The sequence below is a fragment of the Pinus tabuliformis genome, chromosome J, assembly GCF_031772625.1.
Source record: "Pinus tabuliformis cultivar Carrire ecotype Pingquan chromosome J, CPIR1, whole genome shotgun sequence".
In the NCBI taxonomy this organism is placed as follows: domain Eukaryota; kingdom Viridiplantae; phylum Streptophyta; class Pinopsida; order Pinales; family Pinaceae; genus Pinus; species Pinus tabuliformis.
In genome coordinates, this window is record NC_142295.1 from 650426382 (window position 1) to 650454353 (window position 27972).

At 38.9% G+C, this 27972-nt stretch overlaps 1 protein-coding gene across 3 annotated transcripts in view; it reads left to right on the forward strand.

Annotated features, from left to right (window-relative positions):
• Positions 1-27327, forward strand: part of LOC149228591 (uncharacterized) — a 510588-nt gene extending 483261 nt beyond the window's left edge. For all 3 annotated transcript variants that reach the window (XM_089378284.1, XM_089378285.1, XM_089378286.1), the window contains 3 exons: positions 25842-25900; positions 26030-26066; positions 27061-27327. In XM_089378284.1, the coding sequence (XP_089234410.1) occupies positions 25842-25900; positions 26030-26066; positions 27061-27270 (306 nt within the window). In that variant the 3' untranslated portion in view covers positions 27271-27327. The remainder of the gene's footprint in view (positions 1-25841; positions 25901-26029; positions 26067-27060) is intronic.
• Positions 27328-27972: the final 645 nt, after the last annotated feature.

A 27972-nucleotide genomic window follows, 5' to 3' on the forward strand; every position in this document is an offset into this window, starting at 1 on the left:
TCAGTAGCAGCATCAAGGAAAGGCAAAGAACCAATGGAAGGCACTAGTCGTCCAGGTCGACAAACTCGTGCTTCCATTAGGTCCACTTCTATTGTTATTGGTGGCATTGATACTGAGGTTGCAGATCAGGCTAAGGCATCCTCAGACTCTGAACCAGATGATGTCTATGTATCTCCTGATGATGATCCTGTGGCTAGTAGTGGTGATGAACTTGATGATTGATCATGTGTACACTGTAGACTTGTAGTAGGCCAATGGCCTCATAGCTTGCAACATTGTTTCTGGACTTTATAGGCCATTTAGAGCCTCATTGCTTATGTATTTTGCTATTTTGTCGATGATATGTATTGCACTCGGTGCCATTTTGATATATTCACGTTTACATGGTATATAAATGAGCAAACTTTGCATATTTTGTCTCTATTGGCTTGGAATCACGGTTTTACATCTTAAAAATAGTTTTGTTTCATTAAAAATTAATTATTTAATGTATTTTTTTAAAACCAGTTCGTTTAGACCAAACCAGTCTCGGTTAGACCGGTTTCAGTCGGTAAACCGGTTCATTAGGTGGACCGGTCCAGTCACCGATTCCGGTTTTAAAAACACTGGTTAGATGTTGATTTCGCTTGATTAATTTCCATGCTTTTCATCTTTTGGAGCAATTTCTGAACAAGCTCGCTATCAGGTTCTTGAACCTCTTTTCCTTTTGGTTCTTTCAATTTCGTTGAATGCCTATCAAGACCTGGGATTTCAGAATTCCCAGATGCTGCCTTATCCTTTTCAAGCTCTACTGCTAAAGCTTGACAATCCTGTCTCAACTCATAAGAGGGCTTAGGGCTAAAGGCATCAATATAAAAATATCGAAGAGATTTGTCGGTAGGTTTATAATCTTGAGGTAATTCCTTAATAATATCATTAAACCTTTTGTTAAATTCCTTAGCGGTTTCATTCTCTCTCTTTTTGATTATGCTAATAGCTTTCACGAGGTGTCTTCCTTCTCTCTTATCTCCATACTTTTCCTTAAAGGCATTAACGATTGATTGCAAGGAATCAAATGAATCCCGAGGCTTTTCTACAAACCATTCTAAAGCATCGCCCTCCAAGGTCAGAACAAAAAGGGTCATTCTAACATCTTCATGATTAAAATCAGCAACCCTTTCATACTTACCCATCCATAAACTAAAAGCTTTCAGATGTGAATTAACACTAATTGCATTATTTCCCTGAAAGATAGGCAATTTATCCATTGCATGTGCTGGAATATCATTGGGATAACCTTGAATGTTAGAAAAATCGCAAGGGGCAAATATATCCATAATGTCGTGCTCGACTGGGTTAGTAAAAAGGAGGCGGATATCAGAGAGGGCTTCTTGTCCGAGGTTAACAAGAAGTGTACGAGAAGAGAGTTTGTGCAATCGTACTCTGAGAGCCCTTTCAGGATCAGGAGCAGGATTAAGCAAACTGCTTGGATGCCTTATAGTATACACTCTTGCAGAGGATAGATGAAGTGGAGTTGCCACTCGGACAAAAAGGGTAACACAGAAAAACTTGGAAGGAAGGAGTCGAGGACAAGAAAGGACAAGAGGAAAGAAACAAGACGAATGTCGAGGAAACCAAGGACAGAAAAAACTCTATCCCCGACAACGGCGCCAAAAAATGTTGTCACATAGATTGTCTAGGCAGCGCGACAACGCTCAGACCGGGGGCTGTCACCCTGATCCCCGATCTCTCCGTTTAAGCCGTCTCCCTAGGCTAAGGGGGGTAGACCCTATGGGATAAAAGAAGACCAACTAGCAATCAACTGGCTTGGGAGACACAGCAAGGGAAACAAGCACTTGATTGATTTAAAAACTTGATTAGATCTTTAAATGTTTAGTACCAGTGCCTTTGCTAGATGAAGTGGAAATCAAATAATTGATCTGCTGCTTAGGGAATATAAATACGAACAAATCTTTCAACAATTGCTTGAAAATATTTACTGAGATGTCTAGCATATGATGAACATTAAAACATTCAAGTAACCACGATCAATTTTGATAACTTAGCAAAGCTCCAACAATTAGATTTTGAAAATATAGAATACTTTAAAGTTTAAATGACCACAAAATGCTAATGAATCACCACTTTTAGATAGCTAATCTTCAGATAAAATCTAAGCACATTTAGCTATGTCGAATACCACGAATATTCTTTTTTTTAAATGATTAAAATATAAACCAAGAAGAAAAACAAAACTAAAAAAAAAAAAAAACTAAGGACTAAACCTTTTATATGCTTTTTATGATTTTTTTGTTTTTTTTTTTTTTGTTATTATTTTTTTTTTATTATTTTTATTATTAAATAAATATAAATGTAATCAAAACTTAAATCTAAATCAAATAAAATATAACCTAAACCTTTTATCGATTTTAAATCAAAACAAAGAAAAATGAAAATAAGAAAAAACAAACTTGAACTATAAACGGATTTATTCAAAAGCATTAACCCTAAGCTAAAAAAATCGAAATGCCAAATCCTAAAATGCATAAAAGAAATAGATTGAGCGTATTTTTCTTTTACTATTGCGTGTGTGCAGGTGCAGTCGACGGCAAAGGTGAGGAAAGCGTGAGGATGTACGATGAAGAGGAGGTCGATGACGTTCAGATTTCGATTTGAGAAGAGGATGACTTTGCTTGTAGGTTGGACGCAGGGAGCTGAGCAGCGTGAAGAGGCTACGGGGAAGAGCAAGGCGTGAGGGTGTGTGAGGAAAGAAGGGATGCGGGAATGATGGAGATGTCGGGCAGTGCTAGTTATGAAAGCGGAGGCAATGTGCAGTAGACACAGTGAGAGGAGCAACGTAGGGAGCTTTGCAGGAACGATCTCGTCTGGCAGCGAAATAGGAGTGGAACGCACAGGTAGAGGGGACGTAGATGGCAAGGGAAAATGACAGTGACGTCTGCGTGAAAGGGCTGGTAGGGCGTGGAGGTTAATGGAGGAGTGTGTGGCATAAAAGTGGGCTTCTGGGAACAAGCAAGGATACGGACAGTGGATTGCGTGGCAAGTAGCTGGAGCAAGACTGCGGAGGGGAGAGCTTTGCGTGGAAGGGAGGATAGCGGATATGGATGCAATGAGGGAGAGCAGCAGGAATCCGCAGGAAGGTATGCTGGACGGGGAAGAGAAATGCTGAGACAGAGCTGTGGATAGCACGCAGGTTATATGACTACAGATTTGGAATAATGGAGAATGTTGCAGATTGATAGGAAAAACGTCCTTGTGGGAAAACTGAGGCTGCCAGAGGCTTTTCTAGTTCGAACTAGCAAGGAAGTTCATCAAACATTGAGATATGCAGAGGAGTTCATTGGAGCTCCTAAGACGAATAGGAGACAATGCAAACGACTAGATAGGTACCAAGCGTTGGTGGCACAAGTTGTTAAATGTTCAAACTATCAGGAGGTCGCACAACATCAGGTGTGGGTAGATGCCATGGTAGAGGAGTATAGTTCTATTATGATGAATGATGTTTGGGAGGTAGTGCCAAGGCTCGTGGATAGTTTAGTTGTGGGCTCTTGGTAGAGCTATAAGATCAAGTATGCTGCAGACGGAAACATGGAGAAGTACAAGGCTAGGTTCATGGCAAAGGGGTATGCACATAAAGAAGGCATAGATTATGAGGAGACCTTCACTCCAGTTGCCAAATATACTTCTATCCGATCGGTTATATCCCCAGTAGCATAGATGGGATGGTAGATTTATTAGATGGATGTCAAGACAACATTCTTGAACGAGGTGATAAGGGAAGAGCTATACATCAAACAACTAGAGGGTTTTGAGACACATGAGAGGAGCATATATGTGTAGACTGAAAAAAGCTCTATACAGGCTCAAACAGGCTCGGAGAACATGGTATGGTCGGATTGACAATTACTTACGGCAGATGGGATTTGTCAAGAGTGATGTAGATCCCAATCTTTACTATCTCATAGTAGAGGTTGGGCCACTCATCCTAGTGTTGTATGTGGATGACTTCTTCTTGACCGGTTCATCAAGGTTGATAAAGGATTGTAAGAGAAACTTGGTAGCAAAATTTAACATGGACTTGGGGCTGATGCATTATGTGCTACGTTTGGAAGTATGGTAGAAGGACGGGGAGATCTTCCTTGGGCAAGGGAGATATGCTATAGAGATTCTGAAGAGATTCAAGATGCAGGATTGTTGGCCTATATCTATGGCTATGATTATGAACCAAAAGAAGATAGATGCATCAGAGGATGAGGATGTTGACCTATCCTTATATAGACAGCTTATCAGTTCCCTCATGTATCTGGTCAACACTCTCAATCAGTTTATGGTGGGACCTAAGAGAGTGCATTCAACAACAACGAGGCACATTCTGAGGTATTTACGTGGGACAATCAAGTATGGATTGAGGTATACTTGAGGGGATGGTGTTAGACTATGTGGATTCACAAATGCAGATTGGGCAGGCAATTTAGTGGATAGGAACAACACATCAGGGTCTTGCTTCAACGTTGGATTAGGTGTTGCTTCTTGGTACAACAGGAAGTACAAGTCAGTAGCACTGAGATTTGCAGAAGCAGAGTATGTGGCAGCTAGCACATTGACGTGCGAAGCTATATGTCTCTGAAAGCTGCTAGTAAGCTTGTTCAGTTACAAGTTGGAGGTGACCTATATCTACTGCGATAATCAGAGTTATACCATGCTCTCTGAAAATCTAATGCTTCATGATAGGTTGAAAATTCGAAACACATAGACATTCAATACCACTTCATCAGAGATTGTGTGCAGCGTGGAGTAGTTCAGCTACAATATGTTCTTTCATAAGAGAAGGTTATAAATATACTCATGAAAGCTCTAAGGAGAGCTACGTTCGTCTATTTCAAAGAACAAATGGTATAGTGGAGAACCCTTTTGATTAGCAGGAGGATCAGTGTCAGTATGAGCAATCAGATCTTGAGGGACAGTTGCAAAGACCAGTTGCAGTCAGTTATTGAGGGGTGCAAAGACAATCAAGGTGTAGAAAGTTACTTAGTCGACAGTGTAGATACTAATTGCAGTCAGAGACTTGGGAAACACTTACAAGGACATAATAGATCTGTAGATCGTTTCTCAATTGCAATAGTTCCAGCAGTAGCATGACGTTAGATCCAGCGCAAAGCAAAGATCATAGGAGTGTAGGATGGCAAAGTGCAGTGTAAACATCAACGCAGATGTAGGATGGTTCAACTATATAGGGTTAACAGATGAATCAGAGTATGCACAATGGCTTGATGGACAGTGACAACATGTTACAGATGTTAGACATTAGCAGCGTGAGGGAAGATGTTACAGGAGAAGATAGTAGAACACCTTCCTCACTAAGTGGGAGTGTTAGTTTTTGTAGCATCAGACAGGTGTTCTAGTCTCAATTTGTGTAAGAGAGGCTAAGAACATGAGATATTCAAAAGGCGGAAAATGTTTCACAAGATAAGCTTGTGAAATGCCTTAATTACATTAATTAGCCATCATTTAAATTTTTCCTAAGTTAATTAATATAAATTAATTAAGCAAAGGTGAGAATGGTTTACAAACTCACACAGATTGAGTTTGAGATGATCTTAGTTGTTGATGAGGATCTGATCATGGTCATTGCTAATCCAATGAGAGATTGTAAGAACAAGACGATGGGGATGGATATAGATACATCAAAGGAGAGCAAGTTGCTCGGCAGATCGAGTTATCCAGTTGCAGAGGTCGAGCAGGGAAGAAGAGTTCGAGCTAGAAGGAAAGCAAATGTGAGAGGGAGCAACAACGGCGATTCTCGGTGCATTTGCAATGCCAGAGAGTCAGCAACAAGAGGGCAGCATTATTCCTCAATGAGGTTGTGCAAGGCCTACGCAAACGACTTCAAAGGGCATTCGATTTAACTGAAGTGGAGGTCGATTTAGGTGCTAGTCACTGGAAGAGGTTCCAAGAGACGAAGCAAGTCATCTCTTGTGGTTGAGTTGGGAAGAATGACAGGATCAAAGTAGTTCCATAAGCAGTGTGAGTAGAGCCTGCGCAGAGGTAGCGCAGAGGCGGACACATGGGTTTTGAGTAGCCCAGGCAAAGCTAGTTTCGGAGTTGAGATTAGTTTCTGGTGAGACAAATTGTCTCACTAATATTTTGGCTAGATTATCTTGCTGCAGATTGCTAGTTTGGGCATCCGGATATTGTACTCATATTTTTCTCCTACATATAATAAAATAAACCCTCATCTGTTGTACTGGTTTTCTTTGTTGGGTTTTTTCACAGATTATTGTCCAAAAACATTGGTGTCAATTTTATTGTGTGTGCATCTATTTTCTCGGTTTCTAGTTTATTTTACATAATGTTTTTATTGTGAAGAATTGTAGTGTGATTTATTTGTTATTTGCCAGAAGAAATAAACTGCATAATTAATCAGTTAGAAGAATAAATTTCGAGATTTTCATTTCAAGGAATTTTCACATTCAACAATTCCATCAGCAGCATGCTTGATCTTGTAGATCCATTTTGAAGATGCAATAGACTTTCCTTCAAGTTCTGGCACAATTTCCCAAACATCGTTCTTCAATATATATTGATATTCTTTAGTCATAGCATCTTTCCAAACTTGTTCCTCAATGACTTCTTCATAGGTGGATGGCTCAGACTCAATGATCTTGCACATCATAGGTGCATAACTAGAGTACTTTGGTTGCATACTTTCCATGAAGGTCCCACAAGCTGCAACATGTCCTTCAGTTTCCTTCAATGTTCTTTCAAGCCAAGCAGGTCTTTTTTTAGTCTCGGGTGTAGTGGCGATTGAAGATTCAACAAGTTCACGATCATCAGGTTCTTCATGAGACTCTTGATCCATTGGTTCACGTTGTTTAGACTTCAATTCCACATTCTTCACAATCACCTATATCTCACCATCAGAGTCCAAGTGTGAACACTTGGGCTTGCAAAAAGCATCAACTTGATCAAATATAACATCCCTGCATGTTTCAATAAAATGTTGTCTTGGAACATAGACCCTAAAGGCCTTTGAATTTTCACTATAGCCAACAAACGTTCCTTTCTTCCTAGAAGGTTCCAACTTCATCCTTTTCTCCTTGGGCACATGAACATAAACAAGACAACCAAAGATTCTTAAATGCTCAACATTTGGTCTTTCACTACTGAAGACTTCTTCAGGAGTCTTATAGTCCAATATTCGATGTGGGCATCTATTTTGAACATAAACAAATGTTCTTGCAGCTTCTCCCCAAAGAAACATAGGCAACTCTTGATCGTGAAGCATGGCCTTAGCAACTTCCATAATAGTCTTGTTCTTTCTTTCGGAAATTCCATTTTGTTGAGGATAGTAGGGAACTATCAACTTCATCTTCACTCCAGCATCCCTGCAGAAAGCAATCAATTCTTTGGAAACATATTATCCTCCATTGTCAGACCTCAAAGTCTTGATCCTTCTTCCTATAGCATTCTCAACTTGTGCTTTAAATTCACGAAATTTTTCAAATACTTGATCCTTGGACTTTAGAAGATAAATCCATGTTTTGCAAGAGTAATCATCAATGAAAGAGACATAATATGAATTTCCATCCAAGGTCTTGTTAGACATAGGCCCACAAACATCAGAGTGCACAAGATCCAAGATTCCTTTGGATCTACTATCACTGTTGGTACATCTTCCTTTAACATTCTTTCCAAGAGCATGCCCCTTACAAACTCCATCATGTTCAACTTTGATTTCCAGAACACCCTTAACAAAATCTTTCATTCTAGAAAATGCTTTATAATGAACATGAGCATACCTTGAATTCCATAGTTCACAAATATCAGTGGTGTTGTGTAGCAAGGCTTGAATTGAATGTCCAAGGAGACAATATAGGCCTTCAATTCACACACCAATGATCTTGGCAGATTCAAATGAGGCATCCTTCTTCCATACTAGAACTTGTCCTTCAACCAATGCAATTCCATATCCTTTATCTTCAAGAGATGAAATAGGCAACAAGTTCTTCTTTACACCAGGAACATATAAAATGTTGTTAATTGATACATTACCTCCTTATTGCAATTGGAAGTTTGACATACCAATGCCTTGGATTCATATTTGTCATTATCTCGAAGCTCAGTGCTTTGAGAAATCTTCTTTTTGACCAATTCAGAGAGATGATCACGACTTTCGGCCATGTGCCTAGAGGCACCACTGTCTACCAACCATATCTCATCATGACTTGCAATGGAACTTGTAAAAGCAGAATAAAATGAGTATTCATCATCAGATTCGTTCTTTCTAGGCCTCCTCTTATGAGAGGATTCATCTAGGTCAGTTGCATAGGCATGATGCCTCCCTTTCCTCTTTTGATCTTCATTCCTTTGATAGTCATCCCTTTGATTCCTTTGAGGACATTGACCTTGATAGTGACCATATGCTTGGCAACGAAAGCATTGAACATTTGTCAAATCTTTTCTATCTCTTCTATCTTGAGAGGGAGGAGGAGGTCTTCTTTGTGGTGCAAGTTCCCTTCTTGGAGCAGATCTTGAATTTGGTCTTCTACCATAACTTCTTTGAAATCTTCCAAAATTAGGTCTTCTTCTATTACTCTTAGAATGAGCTACAAAAGCTTCTTCAATTCGATCTTCATTTTGGTCTCTGGAAAGGAGTCTTGATTCTTCTGATGTGTAGGTAGTCCACAACTTATCAAATGAAGGTTCATTTTCTCTTCCACATATGCTTGATGCAAAAGGATCCCAAGATCTAGGCAAACCACCCAAAGCCACAACTACCAATTCTTTGTCAAATAATTCTTCACCAATGGCTTGAGTTGATCTCTTATTTGAAAATTTCTCACGAAGTATGATGCCATATTGTCATTCTTTGTCATCTTGATATTGTAATGTTGACCCCTCAAATTTATAGATTGATTGATGTTGTTGATCATGTACAATTTGATGATGGCATCACACACTCCCTTGTTGATCAACAATATAGGGAATTATATGATCCCTAACAGATTCAATAATGATGCTTCTTGCGAAAAGGTCATCTTCCTGAAACTTTTCTTTCTTTCTTTCTTGATTAGCTAGTTCAATGACTTTTCTTGTAAAAATGCCCAAAAATTTGTGCCTTGCAAGTAGTAGTCAATCCTAGCCTTCTGTGCCCTGTAATTAGTAGCTCCTTCAAGCTTGTTCTTTGTGTTCATGAAGGAATTCATGATGAAGAAGATGATGGCGACCAACCAAAAATCAAAAGATGAAGAATCCCAAACTCTGTAAGATGCTCTTCTTCAAGATGCATATTGAAGATTTGTGGAGGTCATTGAAGACCATGATGCATTGAAGCCATAATGAGGTAACCTTGGAGATTTTGTTTGGGTGACATGAAGAGCAGTGGCGATACCATCTAAGAAGACAAGGTTGGCATTGATGACGTGATGTGGAGACTAAGCGAAGGCATAGCTGAAGATTAACAAGGCTTGTTGAAGAAGACATTGGGAGCCGTGAAGTATAGCCAAATACATCTTGACGAAGTAAAGTAAGGGTTGGAGCCCAAGAGGATCAGAGTCCTCAAGAAACCAGGTTGGAAGCCTGAACCAGATATAGGGTTGGAGCCCTTGAGGTTGATGCCTCAAAATTGACAAGGTTGGAGCCTTGGAAGTCCAAATTGGTGCTTGGAAAATACAGGTTGGAGCCTGGGAGATTGAAGATCAGTGTCTTCTTCTAGGGTTGGAGCCCTTCATATATTGTACTTGATTTATTGTAAAGAAGAAATTAATAAAAGCATTTATTCTTATTGTTCATTTTGTGTTCTAGATATAAGTGATCTAACTGGTAAAAGTAACAATTGAAAATAAATACTGATTCATCCCCCTTCTTAGTATTTCCAACATGAGTGACGTATTGCGCAGGCTAGTCCAGAGGCTAGAGAAATTGACGTTGGGCAAGCCAGAGAGACGCAAAGGGTCAAGGAACCTCTCTTTTGGGTCAAACACTTGTTCGGGAACATCTGTAAATATTTCTCAGTTCTGTACTGTTGGGTGAAAATTTGTACATGTTGATCTTTGCTGAAGAATAATAAAATCCTCATCTGCTGCACCGGTTTTCCCGCATTGGGTTTTTCTGGGGATAGTTGTCCAAAAATAACTGTTATGGTGTTTATATATGTGCCTACATTTTTCTTACATTTTATTTTTGCAATGTTTTAATTGTGAAGGTTGCAGTAGAATATGTTTCGATATTTACCGTAAGAATAGGTTAGATAACTTATCTCTAGAGTAATAAGTAGAAGAAGTCATAATAATCACTATAGCAGGATTTCCATTTTAGAAATTTTCACATCATTGTGATTCTTGATTTGGTAGAGTCAAAGATTTTAAGATTCTATCCTAGACCTAAAATCGTGGAAAATCAATAAGTATATGATTACTCAGAAAAGTTCAAGACCACCATCAACATTGCAGAACCATTACTTGAAACAATTGAATGTATTGGGCCATAAAACGTCATCCAAGTCATCATTGATAATGCTGCTAATTGTAAGGCAGTGAGAGCAATTATTGAGGATACATACCCCAACATATTTTGGTCTGGGTGTTTGGTTCACACAATGAACCTTTTGATGCATGATATTATTAAGAAAAAAACCATCAATACAAATGGATTGGTGATCACTGATTTGTACAAGAGAGGCAAAAAAATGATAAAATTTATTACAAATCTTAGCAATACCCATGGGCTTTTCCACAGTCACTTAAGATTGGAGCTGTTGAAGATTGCAAAGACTAGATTTGCTAGCTATTGCCTCACTTTCAGGTTCCTTTTGAAGGTAAGAGAGTCATTGGCTAGTATTGTATCAAGTCAACACTGACACGTATTAAAGGACGGGGCTCCAAATGTAGTTGACAAGCAAGGTTTTGAACAGGTGGAGAGATCGCTCTTGATGGTATGTTTTGGGCACATGTGAGGGAAGTTTTGCAATTCACCAGGCCCATTTATATCATGATACATTTTGCAGATACAGATAAACCAGTGACTGGGGAGGTGTATGAGCAGATGGATAGCATGTTGGGGAAAATAAAAGTCATTGTTAAGGAAAATGGTCCCAACTTGTATACAATGATTCACAATTGTGTGTGCACAGTGAAATAGAATTAATGTTCCACTACATGGCTTGGCGTATATCCTTATGCCAAAATACTACTCTCCATCTTGGTTGGGCCAACCTACACTTAGGGGTGGGGTTAGGATCAAACCCCATATAGATCCAGAGATATCTGAAGGATATTTGGAAGTATTAGACAAGTTCATCCCTGACAAGGAGTGTGCTACTCTGTGTCTTGAATTAGGAAGATATTTTAATTGCAGTGGTTCATTTGGTTCTTTGCATGCAATGAAAAATATAGATGATTTGATGCTCTCACATGGTGGGAAGCATATGGTGGCATGAGACTTTGCCAAAATTAGCAAAACAAATTCTCACAGGTTGTAAATACTTCTTCTGCAGAGAGGTGTTGGAGCACCTACAACTTCATCCATAATGTGAGAAGAAATAGACTCAATGAAAATCAGGCAGAAAGCTTGCTTTATGTGCACTATAACTTGAGGTTGTTGAGTCATTATTGTGATCAGGCTTACGACGATACATCATATAAAATTTGGGACAACATCCCAGCGGACGATAATTTGGAGGATGGCACTGTACATCTAAACGAATTGGAAGCAGAACTTTTGAGAGATGATGATGAAGCAACAACAACCATGCCACCCCCACCATCCCATAGCGGTGTCAGTGCTCGAGTTTCAACTCTTGTTCCTTTGTTGTCGTTGCCTCCATCTACATCCTCACGTGGAGGCCATGTGCCTTCTGGTTCTGGTTGTGCAACTATGCGGGAGGAGACTCCTAGAAGAGCACCACGACCTTCAGAAACTAGAGATTTATCGTGGTGGCAAGAGGAAGAAATAGATAATAGATTTACTTGTCTTTTCTAGTTTCTAGTAGTTTTTATAACTGTTGACTCTTACATATTTATAAGATATTTTTTGTAAATAATATATGACAATTTAAGTTAGAAGTTTGAAGTGGGCAATTATAACTCATTGGTAATGAATTATGAATATGATGCTTCGTGAAAGTTGAAAGTTGTTTCATTTCATTTCATTTTAGAACATTTCTTTTCATTTTATAACAATTAGATATTCTTTGTTGTAAGGTTATACTTAGCTTATAGTTACAAGTACAACTTTGGTGATCAATAATGATAAATATTATATATTGAATTTGAAAGCTTGAAATTTTAAGAGTGATGAATCATGAGACTCAATATGTTGCATGTTACTAACTTGTGGATGTGGTTGATGAAGATTATAACTTCTAGATGATTGATGTTATATGGTTCAATATATGTTTTTATCCTTTTTATATCTAATTCATCATTCTACATGCTTTTGTTGACATATATGCATCAAAATATTAAAAAATATATATTATATAAAATTTCGCTCCTGAACCGGGAGCTTCTGAAAATGTCGCTCCCCACTCCCAAGTAACCTTGTTCCTCATATCGATCTTTGGAATGTGGTTGGTCTTCAATCCAAAGTTAGAGTCTCTAAAATCATGATTAACATTCATTTTGTTCTCATCATGAGTTTCATGGAATACCTTTTCGCCATTAAGAAGCATTTCTTGTAGCAACTTTGTCAAACTTCCATGTTTGCTTTTATTTTTGCTTTTAAACCATCCATGTCACCTTTTATTTCTGCTTTTAAACCATCCATGCCCCCTTTTAAGCCATCCATGTCCCCTTTTAGTTCATATTTGGTTGCTCTTTCTGAGAACGAAATTTGTTGCACCTGATGCCATAGTTTTGATATATCATGTTGCAATTCTTCCTCTTCATGCGTCATAGTAGAGATTTCTGGAGCAAGGTTGTGGGGGAGCCCCCCCCCCCCCCACTCCTTCGATCCTGTTCCCAATCTGCGCTCTGGTTAAGAGCGCGCTCCCTAACAAAAAAAACTGCTCCCTGTTTTTTGCCAATTCGATTTAGGGAGCGTCGCTTTGGGAGCGATCGCTCCCGACTGCTCCCAGGTTGGAAAAATCGCTCTCGTCTGATGGTGAGCGATGCCTGTGCAACGTGGAGAAAGAAAGGGGAGGGGAGGGGGGAAATAAATAAACCCTCTCCCTCTCATTATGCATTTCATTTCTAAGAGCAAGAGAGTGGGAGAGAACAAGAGAGAATTTGGAGCAAGGAGAGGAGTTGGAAGAGTTTGCAAGGGGAGATTGGAGACCAAAGAGGTAGGATCTACACTCTAATCTAGCAATTATTTTTTTATGTTCATTGCTAAATAAATAAATAAATTTTTGTTTTCTATTTCCCATTCCCATTCCATATTTTTGCAAATTCAAAATTTTCAAATTTCAATCATGGTTATATTTCTTGGCATTTTCTTCTTCTTGGTTCCTTTCCTGGTTATTATGGTGTTGGGGAACAAGGAGGGATGAACATGAAGAAGAAGTGGGTTATAGTGGATTTGATGAAAACCCCAGAGAGGAGTACCTTGGTGAGGAGCTGGAGGAGAGTGAACATGATTCAGCTCAAAAAACTAAACAAGTCCTAACCCCATTGTGGAAATATGTTACTAGGCCTGAATCAGGGAAAGGGGGTGGAACCACTAAATTTCACTGCCCCCATTGCAACAATAATTACACAGGTTTATACACCCGTGCTAGAAAGCACCTCTGCGGGAAAAGGCCATGGGATGGAAATAAACAAATAGGAACCAAAACTTGTACAGGTGTGTCAGCAGCAGAGAGAGCCAAATACATAAGGGAAGAGGAGGAAGCCCAATACAAATCTAAAAGATCAAAGGGTTTCTTTGAACCAAGCGCACAATCACATGCACAAAGAACTCCTTTAGCATCCTCCTATGGCAGTGGATATGGAGGCATAGGGTCACCAAACATCTCTTTAAGGCGTAGAACCATATTAGATTTCCTTGATGAAGGGTGTAGGAATGATGTGGATTCAAAAGTTTACCGGTTTCTCTATGCATGTGGGATACCATTCAATGTTCTTTGATCACCTTATTGGCATGAAATGGTTTTTGCCATAAATGATGCCGCTAAAGGATATAAGAGCCTAGGTATGACAAGGCTAGAACCTTGGACTTGATCATGGAAAAGCAAAAATATCACATTCTTTGAGTAGAATGACAAATTCATGGACTGAACATGGGGTGTCCATTGTATCTGATGGATGGACAAATGTAAAAGGCAAGCCATTGATAAGTGTTCTTGCTGTGTCTGTTAGTGGTGCCATCTTTCTTTCAACATATGATTACTCAGACAAGTTCAAGACCGACATCAACATTGCAGAACCACTACTTGAAACAATTGACCATATTGGGCCATACAATGTCATCCAAGTCATCACTGATAATGCTGCTAATTGTAAGGCAGTGGGAGCAATTATTGAGGATAAATACCCCAACATATTTTGGTCTCGGTGTTTGGTTCACACAATGAACCTTTTGATGCATGATATTATTAAGAACAAAAACGAACAATACAAATGGATTGGTGATTTGTACAAGAGGCAAAAAATGATAAAATTTATTACAAATCATAACAATACCCATGGGGTTTTCTGCAATCACTCAAGCTTGGTGCTGTTGAAGATTGCGAAGACTAGATTTGCTAGCTATTACCTCACCTTCAAGCGCCTTTTGAAGGTAAGAGAGTCATTGGATAGCATGGTATCAAGTCTACAAGATATTAAAGAAAAGGGCTACAAATGTAGCTAATAGGCAAGGTTTTGAACAAGTGGAGGAGACCGCTCTTGATGGTCAATTTTGGGCATGTGTGAGGCAAGTATTGGAATTCACCAAGCCCATTTATCACATGACCTGTTTTGCAGAAACAGATAAACCAGTGATTGGGGAGGTGTATGAACAGATGGATACCATGTTGGGGAAAATAAAAGATGTTGTTTAGAAAGATGATCCCAACTTGTATACACAGTGAATAAACTTAATGTTCACAATTGTGTGTGTACACAGTGGAATAAACTTAATGTTCCACTACATGCCTTGGCATATATCCTTACGCCAAAATACTACTCTCCAACTTGGTTGGGCCAACCTGCACTTGGGGGTGGGGTTAGGGTCAAACCCCATATGGATTCAGAGGTAGCTATAGGATATATGGAAGCATTAGACAAGTTGGTACCTGACAGGGAGGAATGTGCTAATCAGCGTCTTGAATTAGGAAGATACTTCAGTTGCATTGGTTTGTTTGGTTCTTTGCATGCAATGGAAGATAGAGACATATGTGATGCTCTCACATGGTGGGAAGCATATGGCGGCATGGGACTTTTGCCAAAATTGGCAAAAAAGGTTCTCTCACAGGTTGTAAATACTTCTTCTACAGAGAGGTGTTGGAGCACCTACAACTTCATACATAATGTGAAAAGAAACAGACTCAATGAAAACTGAGCAGAAAGATTGGTTTATGTGCACTACAACTTGAGGTTGTTGAGTCATTACTGTGATCGCGCTTATGAGGATCCAACATATAAAATTTGGGACAGCCACCAAGAGGACGATAATTTGGAGGATGGCACTATACATCTTGAGGAACTGGAAGCAGAACTTATGAGAGAGGAAGATGAAGCAACAGCCATGCCACCCCCACCATCCAATAGCAGTGCTCAAGTTCCAAGTCTTGCTCCTTTGTTGTCGCCGTCGCCATGTACATCCTCATGTGGAGAGCATGCGGCTTCTGGTTCTGATCGTGGGACTGTGCAGGAGGAGACTCCTAGAATACCACCGTGACCTGCTCAGAAATTAGACATTATTCGTGGTGGCAAGTGGAAGCTGTAGATGATAGGTTTACTTGTCTTTTCTAGTTTCTAGTAGTTTTTATAACTGTTGACTCTTTCATATTTATTATGATAGTTTTTGTAAACACTATATGACAATTTAAGTTTGAACTTTGAAGTATGAAGTTGGCAATTATAACTCATTGGTAATGAGTTATGAATATGATGCTTCGTGAAAGTCGAAAGTCATTTTATAACATTTCATTTCAAGTTAGATATTATTTGTTGTAATGGTTACACTTAGCTTACAAGTACAACTTTGGTGATCAATGATGATAAATGTTATATATTGAATTTTGAAAGCTAGAAACTTTAAGATTGATGAATCATAATTCATGAGACTCAATATGTTGTATGATACTAACTTGTGGACATGGTTGATGAAGATTATAACTTCTAGATGATTGTTGTTATATAATTCAATCTACGTTTTTTATGTCTAATTCATCATTTGCATGTTTTTGTTGACATATATGAATCTATATATATATATATATATATATATATAATGCTTCGGGATTGGCTCCCAAACTGGGAGCTTTTGAAAATGTCGCTCCCACTCCCAAGTAACCTTGTTCTGGGGGCTTAATGGGTGTAGAATTATTTTGTTTAGAAGACATTTTTGAGCCAAACACTGATATCTATGCATCAATATGCCCTTGGAATCACTTCAAACTGATTTTTCAAACAAAAGTTATGCAATTTTTTAAAAAATACACACATTTTTATTGCTTTTAGGAGCTTGATCTTGAAACAGATGTACCTTTGTAATTTAGGCCCTCCAAGGTCTGAAATTTCATCTTGTGGTAGGACTTTGGGTCGTCTTTCCAACACAACAAGTTAGATTGAGACTGGATTCCTCAAGATAAGGTTATGCCCAATCTCCTAGAATGACCTTGTTATGGACTGGTTTAGTAAAGCGAACTTGTGCGTAGTTCCACGTGTCATTGTTTCAACCTTTGGCCCTGAAATGACACACAAAAATCTACAGTCCATTCTACTACCGTCACTTTTTACGAAATTCAAATCCGATGCTCGTAGAGAAAGTTATGATGATTTTCCCTAGGTCACTTGTTTGAGACTGAATTCTAGAGCATGCAAAATCACTAACTTCTTTGGACTATATGTCAGAAAATATTGAAAACTAAGATCTGAAATTTATACACGAAGTTCACCACGATTTCAGCTCCACGCGATTGAAATTTCAATTTCTGAAGCTTCGTGGAAAAAAGTTTATAGCGAAAATGCCAAGATGGTTAGTGTGAAGCAGTGAAGCTGTTAATTTTAGGCAACAATGGTATGTTCTATGCTTTAGAGCAATTTTACTTCAATTTATTTATAAGCCCAGTATCAATATTCAGATTAGCAATCACATCAACATGATCGTAAAATGCAGATAGAACATAAACATAAACAGTAGAAAACAAGCCAAGACAAGAGGACACAAGATGTAGCACCAACCAGGGACAAACCCCAATGTGGGGAAACCCTTGATCAAATCTTCTTTTAGTCTTCAATAGTACAGTAGAGAGAGATAGTACAATTTACAAATCTGATAATTTATAACAGCAGCAAAAGAGCCCTAACCAGAAAAGTCAACGCTGGTCAACAATCAACATTTATCCTCGATTTCTGTGCCCAAAATGTGGCCTACCAAAATAGAGATAGCCCTCACAAAAACACAGTCAAAGGAGCTCAACACATGTTGTTCAATGCTTTGGTCAAACTGTCTAGAAATTTGGTCTCCTGAAATTTCAAACGTGTGGAGAGAGAGGCCCAGAAATTCGTACCCAATCAATGAGGAGAGAGAGAGGCCCAGAAATCCATACTCAATCAATGAGGAGAGAGACGCCCAGAAATCCATACCCAATCAATAAAGAGAGAGAGAGAGAGAAGTGTGAAGATGAGTGTGTCCAAATGAGGCTAAGTCTCCTTCTATTTATATGCAATGTTGAGGATGAATAGACGTGACTGTTGGGCTTTTGAGCCTACATAAGTTTGATGACCAACCTTGGAAATTTTGACCATAATCAAAATAAATTCATAACTTCATTTGTACATGTCAGAATCAGATGATCTTTAGATCAATCCTATACCTCTGGAAGAGAGGAATGCAAGAAAAATATCAGTTATCATAAATAAGATGACCCATGTGGAATTTGGCCCTAGTTTCCAATTTTAACACTCCCTCTCAACTAGGGAGAACTCCAATTGCTAATCCATCTGCCAATCTGTACTATCTTTGCCTTCGATGAACTGCTCAGGCTCTGCACTGCTTTTCTTTTCTCTGCTGAACTATGAAGAAGAAGAAGTGATCGAGAATGTATCATACCATTCTCTATTGACCCGAAGTTAGTCCCAATCAAAGGAGAGTGTGTCATACCACTCTTACCGACCTGAAGTCAATTCCAATCAAAAGAGAGTGTCTCATACCACTCTTACTGACTGGAAGTCAATTCCAATCAAAAGAGAGTGTCTCATACCACTCTTACTGACCCGAAGTCAGTTCCAATTGATCCCAGATCAATATTGGTCATCCTAGCATAGGGAGTACGGTAGTACACAATGTGTCCATCTTTAGTACTATGGTACCTATCCTCATTTCCCTACTCATTGGCCAAATGAGAGGTACTTCCCATGAGTCCTAGACTGCATGGGTAGGATGTCTCAATAGGAGAAGGATGAACCACTCATCCTACTTATATGTTGCCAAGGGGTATCGCAGGGGAAGGTTGAACCACTCACCCTGTACACAACAAACCACTAGGGGAAGGTTGAACCACTCACCTTATGGTTGTTCATCGCTCCAAGAAGTACCCCAAGCCCCCCAGAGCTCCTAGAGCTCAATGTCCATCTCATACAGGACCCTCATAAGAGGGTCCCTCCACGACTCCAAGTCGTTCTCGGAAGGCCAAGAACTTGACCTTCCCCAGGGGCTTTGTCAGAATATCGACGACCTGCTCATCAATCCCAATGTGATGGAGCCTTTTTGCTCCTTGTTGTACCATATCTCGAATAAAGTGGTACCTGATATCTATATGCTTGGAGCGATTATGAAACACAAGATACTCTGATAATCGGATCCCACTCTAGCTATCGCAGAAGATTACGGTGGTATCCAACACATGTCCAAACAGCTCCCTGAAGAGCTTCCTCAACCAAATAGTTTCACAGGAGGCCATACTAGCAGCTATGTATTCTTTCTCGGCGGTGCTCAAGGCAACCGATTTCTGCTTCCTGCTCATCCAGGATATCGAAGTAGAACCCAAAGAAAAACAACATCCAGAAGTGCTCTTCTGATCCACCACACTGCCAGCGTAATCAACATCAGAATAACCATGCAGCCTCACATCTCCGACATTGTATCTTAGACCATGAGTGATTGTGCCCTGAAGATATCTCAGAAGATTCTTGGCACCAATCTAATGTGTATGATGAGGCTCAACCATATATTGGCTCAATTTGTTAACTGCAAAACATATGTCTAGACAGGGTTTCACCAAGAACATCAATGCGCCTATGAGTTGACGATATTCAAAAGCATTTCTCAATTCAGGTCCAAGAACACTACCACATAACTTCTTAAAGTTAAGTTCCATCAAAGTAGTCACAGGCTTGCAGTCCACCATCCCAAATCTTCCCAATATCTTCACAACATATTTTCCTTGAGAGAGGAAAATTTCACCTGGCTTTTGCCAGACCTCCAACCCAAGGAAATAGTGCATCGGTCCTAGGTCCTTCATCTCAAATTCAGAAGCCAACTCCCTCTTACATCTGTGAATGAGAGGGTCTACACTTCCATTAGCTCTATGCTTGATTTTGTAGAGCCACTTAGAGGTGACAACCAATTTGTCCTGGGGTCTAGGGACCACATCCCAGACATCATTCTTCATAATTGACTCGTATTCTTCATTCATAACATTCGTCCATACTTGATGCTTCACGACTTCTTCGAATGATGAATGCTCATTCTGAATGATAGTGCTCATGGCAGTCAAATATCCTTTATACCTATTCGGCTTCTTGCTTTCATGGAAAGTCCCCCTTTGTGCAATGTGTCTCTCAGCATCTTCGAGAGTCTCTCTAAGCCATGAGGGCCTCCTTTTGGAGGAGGGCTCATGAGGAGGAGGATCAATAGGATCCATAGGTTCATCAACATCAGGCATCGTTTCGTCATCTTTTGCACCCTGATTTCAGGTGTCAGCTTCTTTGTCCTTTCTTAGGATAGGAAGGTTTTTGATCTTTTTGAGGGCCATATCTTCGTCAAAGGTGACATCATGACTTATCTCAACTTCCTTTTGACCAACCACATAAATTCTATATCCCTTAGAATTTTCACTATAGCCCACAAAGATTCCTTTCTTCCCAGATGCACCCAATTTGCTTCTTTTCTCTTTTGGCACATGAAAATATATGGGACATCCAAAAATTCTAAAATGAGAGACATCATGTTTTTTACCAATGAACATTTCTTCGGGAGCCTTGGAGTCCAATGCTTGATGACGGCATCAATTTTGAACATACACGACGGTATTTGTAGCTTCAACCCATAGGAACTTCTGAATACCTTAGTCATGAAGCATGGTACAAATTGCTTCTACAATAGAGCGATTCTTCCTTTCTGCCACACCATTATGCTCAGTAGTGTATAGCGTTGTAGTCCCAATCTTAATGCCAGCTTCACTGAAATAATCTTGGAATTCATTGGATTCGTACTCGGTCCCATTATCTGTCCTCAATATCTTGATTTTTTTTCTCAGATTGGTTTTCGATCAAGGCTTTGAAGTGTCGGAACCAAGTGAACACTTCATCCTTCTTCTTCAAGAAGTAGATCCAGGTCTTGTGAGAATAATCATCCGTAAAGGTGAGATAATATAAGTATCCTCCCAAAGAGTTTACGGGCATCATACCATATATGTTGGAGTGGATCAATTGCAATATATCTGTGGTCTTGCTATTACTTGAGGGGAATGGTCCCCTTGTAAGTTTTCCTTCGTCACACCCCAGACATACACCTTCATGCTCTACTTTGAACTCAGGCATACTTGTCACCATCTGTCTCACATCGAGTAGGGCCTTATAATGAAGATGGGCAAACCTCCAATGCCATAGTTCAGATTGTAGAGATGTGTCACAAGACATGGCTCCCAATGGACTTCCTCCAACTTGATACAAAGTGTCAACCCTAAGCCCAAGAGTAAAGCATTTTTAAAATTTCTTTTCCAAACACGTACCTTTCAATCAATGAGTGCCACCTTGAATCCTTTGTCCTTCATGGCTGAAATGGACGCCAGGTTCTTCTTGAGATCAAGTACATATAGTACTTCTTGCAAATGAATAGTGTTACCTTGATTCAATTGAAGGGTAACATTCCCTACTCCCTTCACAGGATAGGTGGAATTGTCTCCAAGGATGATCTCCAAGTTTGTCTCCTTGTCTATCAGATTAGAGAGGGCTTCCTTGTATCCGGTGAAGTGCCTTGAGGCACCACTATCAATCGGCGAATTTCCCAAAGTGTCTAGGGGAGAGGCAGTGGAGAGGGCCAATATAAGATAGTACCCTTTTTTCTTATTGTTAACAACATTTGATTCTTCATACCTAGAGTTCCTTGATTTCTTGGAGGGTCGACCTTTTCCTTGATGTTCCGCATTCCTTTTTCCTTTGCCATTGGACCTACCATTCCTTTGATCATTGTTGTTGAAGTTGCCCCTAGAATGATTGTGATCATCATCATGCGATGTGTCCCTTCTATTTGGACACTCCCTTGCATAGTGGCCAAACTTATTGCAAACGAAGCAACTGCCCTTCCTTCCTCCCTTAGATCCAGGCTTTCCATGGAAATGACCTTTAGACCCTGCATTATTTCTCCTTTTGGCATGAGCAGAGAATGCAGTGGGGTTGCTTCTATTAGTAGGCATTTCTTGCTCCGCCATTCTTGTTTCTTCTTGAATGTATCTCGACATCAATTCTTCAAATCCTGGAATTCGATCATTGTTGAGGATTGTGGTTCTAAATACATATCACTCAAGGGGGAGTCCTCCAAGGGTGGTGAGAGTAAGTTCCCTGTCAAGAATGACTTCTCCAATTGAGAGTAGATCATTCCTGATCTCAGTAATCCTCAAGAAATAGGATTGAATATCCTCGTCCTTTCCCTTCTTATTATCCTTCAACTTATTCTTGAGAAACAGAATTTGATTAGCATTACTAACCTTGAACATGTCGACCAAATTGTCATAGATCTCCTTGGAGGTCTTCAATTCGGAGATGTAGGCCACCAGATTCTTGTCAATGGAATCCCTAATAATCTTCTTTTCTTTGACTTCACCCTATTGTACTTGGCCTTCGTAGCAGTTGGTGCATTTGAAGGAGGTTCAAGGATTTTACCCTGCACATCACTTCTTTTTCTTCCAAGGTCAAATCAAGAGACATCTTCCATCCATGATACTCAGATTTATCATGGAGCTTGTCTTTAGCTGGGAAGTAGGATGAGGAACCCATTGAACCTTTTGTCCTTGTCCAACTATCTTTGGTGATTGCTCTTTCACTCTTGCTTGAGCTTTGTTTTCACCTCATCTTTGATACCATGTTAATTTTAGGTAACAATGTTATGTTCTATGCTTTAGAGCAATTTTACTTCAATTTCTTTATTAGCCCAATATCAATATTCAGATTAGCAATCACATCAACATGATAGTAAAATGCAAATAGAACATAAACATAAACAGTAGAAGACAAGCCAAGACAAGAGGACACAAGATGTGGCACCAGCCAAGGACAAACACCAATGTGGGGAAACACTTGATCAAATCTTATTTTAGTCTTCAATAGTTCAGTAGAGAGAGAGAATACAATTTACAAATCTGGTAATTTATAACAGCAGCAAAAGAGCCCTAACCAGAAAAGTCAACGCCGGTCAACAGTCAACGTTTAGGCTTGATTTTTGTGCCCATAAATGTGGCCTACCCAAACAGAGATAGCCCTCACAAAAACGCAGTCAAAGGAGGTCAATGCATGTTGGTCAACATTTTGTCAAACTATCTAGAAATTCGCTCTCCTGAAGTTTTGGCCTCCTAAAATTTCGGATGTGTGGAGAGAGAGAAACCCAAAAATCCATACCCAATCAATGAGGAGAGAGAGAGAAGTGTGAAGATGAGTGTGTCCAAATGAGGCTAAGTCACCTTCTATTTATATGCAACGTTGAGGATGAATAGACGTCATTGTTGGGCTTCTGAGCCTACATAAGTTTGCTGGTCGACCTTGACAATTTAACCATAATCAAAATAAATTCATGACTTCATTTGTACATTTCAGAATCAGATGATATTTAGATCAATCCTACACCTCTCGGAGAGAGGAATCCAAGAAAAATGGCATTTGTCATAAATAAGATGACCCATGTGGAGTTTGGCCCTAGTTGCCAATTTTAACAGAAATCCTAAAATCCAAAGCTCTGATACCAAATGTTATGCAATCAAATCACAAAACAAAACAAAAGATAGATCAACGACTTGAAAATTAGTCTCTTCGAGGGGGCAACCTCCTTTACATCACATAAATGAACAATTCTTGGATGATATAAATGACAATACCTCCTTGGTATATATAGGAGTCTAAGTGGTCTCAATATAATCAAAGCCTACATAACAATAAGATTGTAAGGGCACAACAATAACAATAGTGGGGTTCTATGGGGCTCAACAATAACAATATGGAGGCTACATGGGCACAACAATAACAATAGGGGTGGCTACACTAGTATTATAGGGACGTAACACTAAGTCAATGTGCCCTGAAGAGGGAGAATGGTTTGATAGATTAATTAACATTGTGGACAGTGATTCTCCTTGTGTCTTGTACTATGACCTATATAGGGGTTTTAACTTGAGTTTTGTACACTGACCTGTAAAGGGAGAATGGTGCTTGCATCTTTTTGTGTCTTGTGCTTTGACCTATATAGGGCTTAACATCCCTGACTTGTATAGAAAGATGGGCATCTTGTTGAGTCATGTATTTGACCTGTATAAGGATTAACATCCTTGTTTCAATATATTGACTTGGATGGGAAGATGGGCATTTTCCTGTAACTAGCACTATGACCAGTAACCTGAAGTAAAATAATCGTTCTCTTGAGTCTTGTACTGTGACCTGGATAGGAGAATGGGGTTAGAGGCTACTGGGTTGGATAGGAGCCTCCCAACATTTGGCTCTAAAGAGCTTATTATTATTACCATGCATGGATAAGGCAGTACTCTAGTTTTGCAGTACTAGTTGATTGATTTATATGGTACCATGGCTATGAACTTATGAGACACTAATTGATTGTTGTCTCTTGGGGAGAGTATGCATGAAGAGTACCATGGTGATTTTCTACTGGGTAGTGATGTTGGTAATCATTTGATGATGTTGATCTAATCTTGGCCTTTTCTTAGAGAACCTTTTCAACTTGTATGGCATCTTGACTATGATTATGAATACCTCCCTAGCTAAGAGGAAGTCTTGAAGAATATGTAGCTATGGTCGGTCTTCATTATTATCATTGTACTTGAGAAAAACAAAATTATTATTGTTTCTAGCATGTTCCTCATGCTCTTGATTTGGTCAAAATGTATTTTTGGAAATAAGAAAATTATTATTTGATTTATATTTTCAAGTGGCTTCACAAGTGCTAAGTTGTATCACATGATGGCTAGTTGGCTTGCCTCAAAACTCTTTCTTTCAGATCACATGATGGCTAGTTGGTTTGCCTTGAAACTCTCTCACTCGGATCACATGATGGCTAGTTGACTTGCCTAGACACTCACTCATTCGGATCATATGATGATTATATAGAGAGGTCAATTCGCTCTCCTTTGCATGCTATTGGAACACAGATACCTTACTGATCGACTCTCCTATGTGAAATGATCTGAGATCTGCAGATCTGCTTATTACATTTATGAAATTCAGTGATTAGAAATCTGCTCATTAAACTTATGATTTGAGGTCAGATGTTTGAGATCTGCTCATTATACTTATGATCTGAAGTCAGAGGTTTGAGTTTTGCTCATTTTCTTTGAGCTCTGAAGCCTGGTATTCGAGATTTTCTTATTATCATTGAGATATGAAGTCTGGTAGTCGAGATCTGCTTATTATCATTGAGATCTGAAGTCTGGTATTTGAGATCTGCTTATTATCATTGTGATCTGAAGTCTGGGTCCAAGATCTGAGCCTAGATCCGAGTTCTAATTTGACTATCTTCTGTGATATATCATATGATGAGAGGATCAGCCTCTCCTTGGTGTTTTTTGTTAGACATTCAGTTGTGGAGACTTAGCACTTGTGGAATTCTTCTTGGGTCAGTATAATCTTTGCCTTGATGTATTGTTGAAGGATCTCTTTAAAAAATATTTGGTTGGGTTTTCCCCCTTGTGGGGTTTTTCCTTGGTCTTTTACCTAATTCTGGTGTCTCTTGTTATTGTGCATTATGATCTCTTATTTCTCCTTACTGCTCATTTAATTTCTGAAGTGTAATTGCTTGATGCAGTGAATTAAATTGTAAAGAAAACTCAATACATTCACAAGTAATTCCTAGTAGTCCAGAAATTCTCTTCCACATGGTTTCTCAACATTAATTGCAACTGAAATTTTTGTTGTCTAATTGAAAGTCATCTTCCTTCACCATTAAGCAGTTTTGTCACTGACATCTAAGACCAATATAACTTCTCACATGCCAAGTTCTATGACTTTCCGTTATTCAGAATTCCCATTATAGCAATTGTAAATCATTTCTTTTGTATAGATAAATTGGAAATGTTGGTAAGTAACATGGTGATGCCCTTGCCAATTGACGAAGGCTGAGTGTAAGTTATTTCTTGGGTTGACGTAGAAGATGATTACAGTTCACTGCATTTTAAGCATGGGCAAAGTTTGGTGGAAAAAGTAGACTTACTTTTATTGTGAAATCACAACAATCATTCCATTATTGGGTTTTCTTGACAGGTTTCCTCTGTCAATGTCTATTATCTACATGCCAACGACACAGTGGATGATATTATCTGGTAATTGTCCTCCTTATTATTTCTCATAAGCGTTCTTCTAAATCTTAGGCTCCTTTTCAATTTGAATGGTTTTAGGACTTGTTTTATAATGTGGTAACTAATAATATTAACATTGTGGGGCTTCAACAGGGATTCTGTGCAGCACAAACTGGAAAATTTAGGCCAGGTTCGTTTTCTAAACTCGTTCTTTCCATTATGACGTTATCTTAACCATTCCGGATTCATTTTCTTGCTTCATCTGTGTGCTTATTGCTTTAGATTGCTGTGATCAGTCCAAATATTTTCAGTTTGGTAATAGCATGGTTGTGTACAAATTGTTAACTATGTTTTAAGGATAGTGGGCCAATGTGAAAGATACAAGTTACATTCCGGATATCCTCCGTCAGTTTTATTCAATTCTGCGTACTGTAGTATTTTTATTTGACCCAATGCCAGTGTGGGTAGGGTCTTTTACCATTCTGAGTTCACCCTTTCTCAAGAGAGCTCAGATTCACATTTAAAGGGAGGGTGTTTTGCTACATGCCTTAGGTCACTGGGTTTATGCCCTTGTTACACTACATGGCCAGTGCATACCTTCCAAGCCACTAAGAGAACACTGACACATCAATACGTTCGAAGCCACTCAGACAAGTGTGGAGTTACATTTGAGTCATGAGCCTCACCAGCTTAAAATTAAAATAAAAAACTTAATTTAGACTCCCACAGTTGGTCTACTCTATCTTTTATTTCACTTGATTGTCAAAGTTGGCGAATTTGTTGGGTGTTCACGTTGCACTCATAAATATCCTTTTCTCTGACAGTATAGTTCTCTTGTGCAATTTGTTGGTTGTTCATGTTGCACTCATAAATATCACCGTAGTCTAATGAGGCATCAATTTCGCCCAGAAAATAATGGAATTTCCAACACGATTTTGGTAAAAATATAGTGAAAATTTTTGGCAAACCAGGGTACAATTGTCAAGGTTCAAGATTTTGAGTGCCCCAGGAGCTTTTGATGGTGCTGAATCCATCAAAAGCATGAAAGTGTTCTTACTATCAGATTTTTTGAAAAAAAAAATGACTGGGTTCTGACGATTTTTGGCCATCCAGGCGAAATCGACACCTCGGTAGACTATCACCATAAATATCCTTTTCTCTAACAGTATAGTTCTCTTTTGCAGGTACTTGATGGTCGAGAGGATGGTTTGGAAGCATCTTCAAGTCAGCATTATAATCCATGTAAATCGCAGAGAAAACTAACTTCTTATTTGCAATCTTGTACAAATAATAGTTGTAGTACAATTATTTCAGATCAAGAATCAGAAGGTCAACAGCTTGACTCTAATAGCAATGATTTCAGAGCTCATAAAGTGAAGAAATTTAAAAGTTGAACAGTGTATATGAAAGAAATTTCAAGCTAACAGGTTCTCAGCAATCATTGTATCTCAGTGGGGAATTGTATTTCCCTTTGGAATGCAATGTCTGTAATTTTAAAAATATTCTCACACCAAAACTGTAGTTAATCTATTAGGATGATGAAGGCCATGTGTATCAATAGATAATCAGCTTCCTATCAGGCTCACACATGTATGTCCTAGAACAATAAAGCTATGAGGATACATTTCTCTATATGTGGCGAGATGTTTTGCATAAGGCTGGAACACAACCAGTTTTCAAACCTGGATCGTTTTGGGCACATACAATTCTTCTGGCCAGAATATGAATGAAGTGAAATTGAACTATCTACAAAATGTTATGTAGTAAGCTGTTCCTCATGGTTTTTGTGCTTGTAATCTGTGACATTTTTATTTCTTCCATGCTTGTAAATTTGTAATATGTGACATTTTTATTTCTTCCGATCTGTCTGCAACATTTCACTATAACAGTTTTAAGTTGTTTCAAATATATCTTAAAATGAACAATGTTTGACAGTGAATAAGTATTAGCATAATTCCATTTTAATTCCAAAACTACAGAGTGTCGTGAGGGATCAAATCTTTCAAAATGCAAACCATTTTTTGAGTGCAAAACCTGATGAAAGGATTTTCACGCTTGGTAGATCTGAAGTTATGGTGCATCTATGTTGGTTCTTA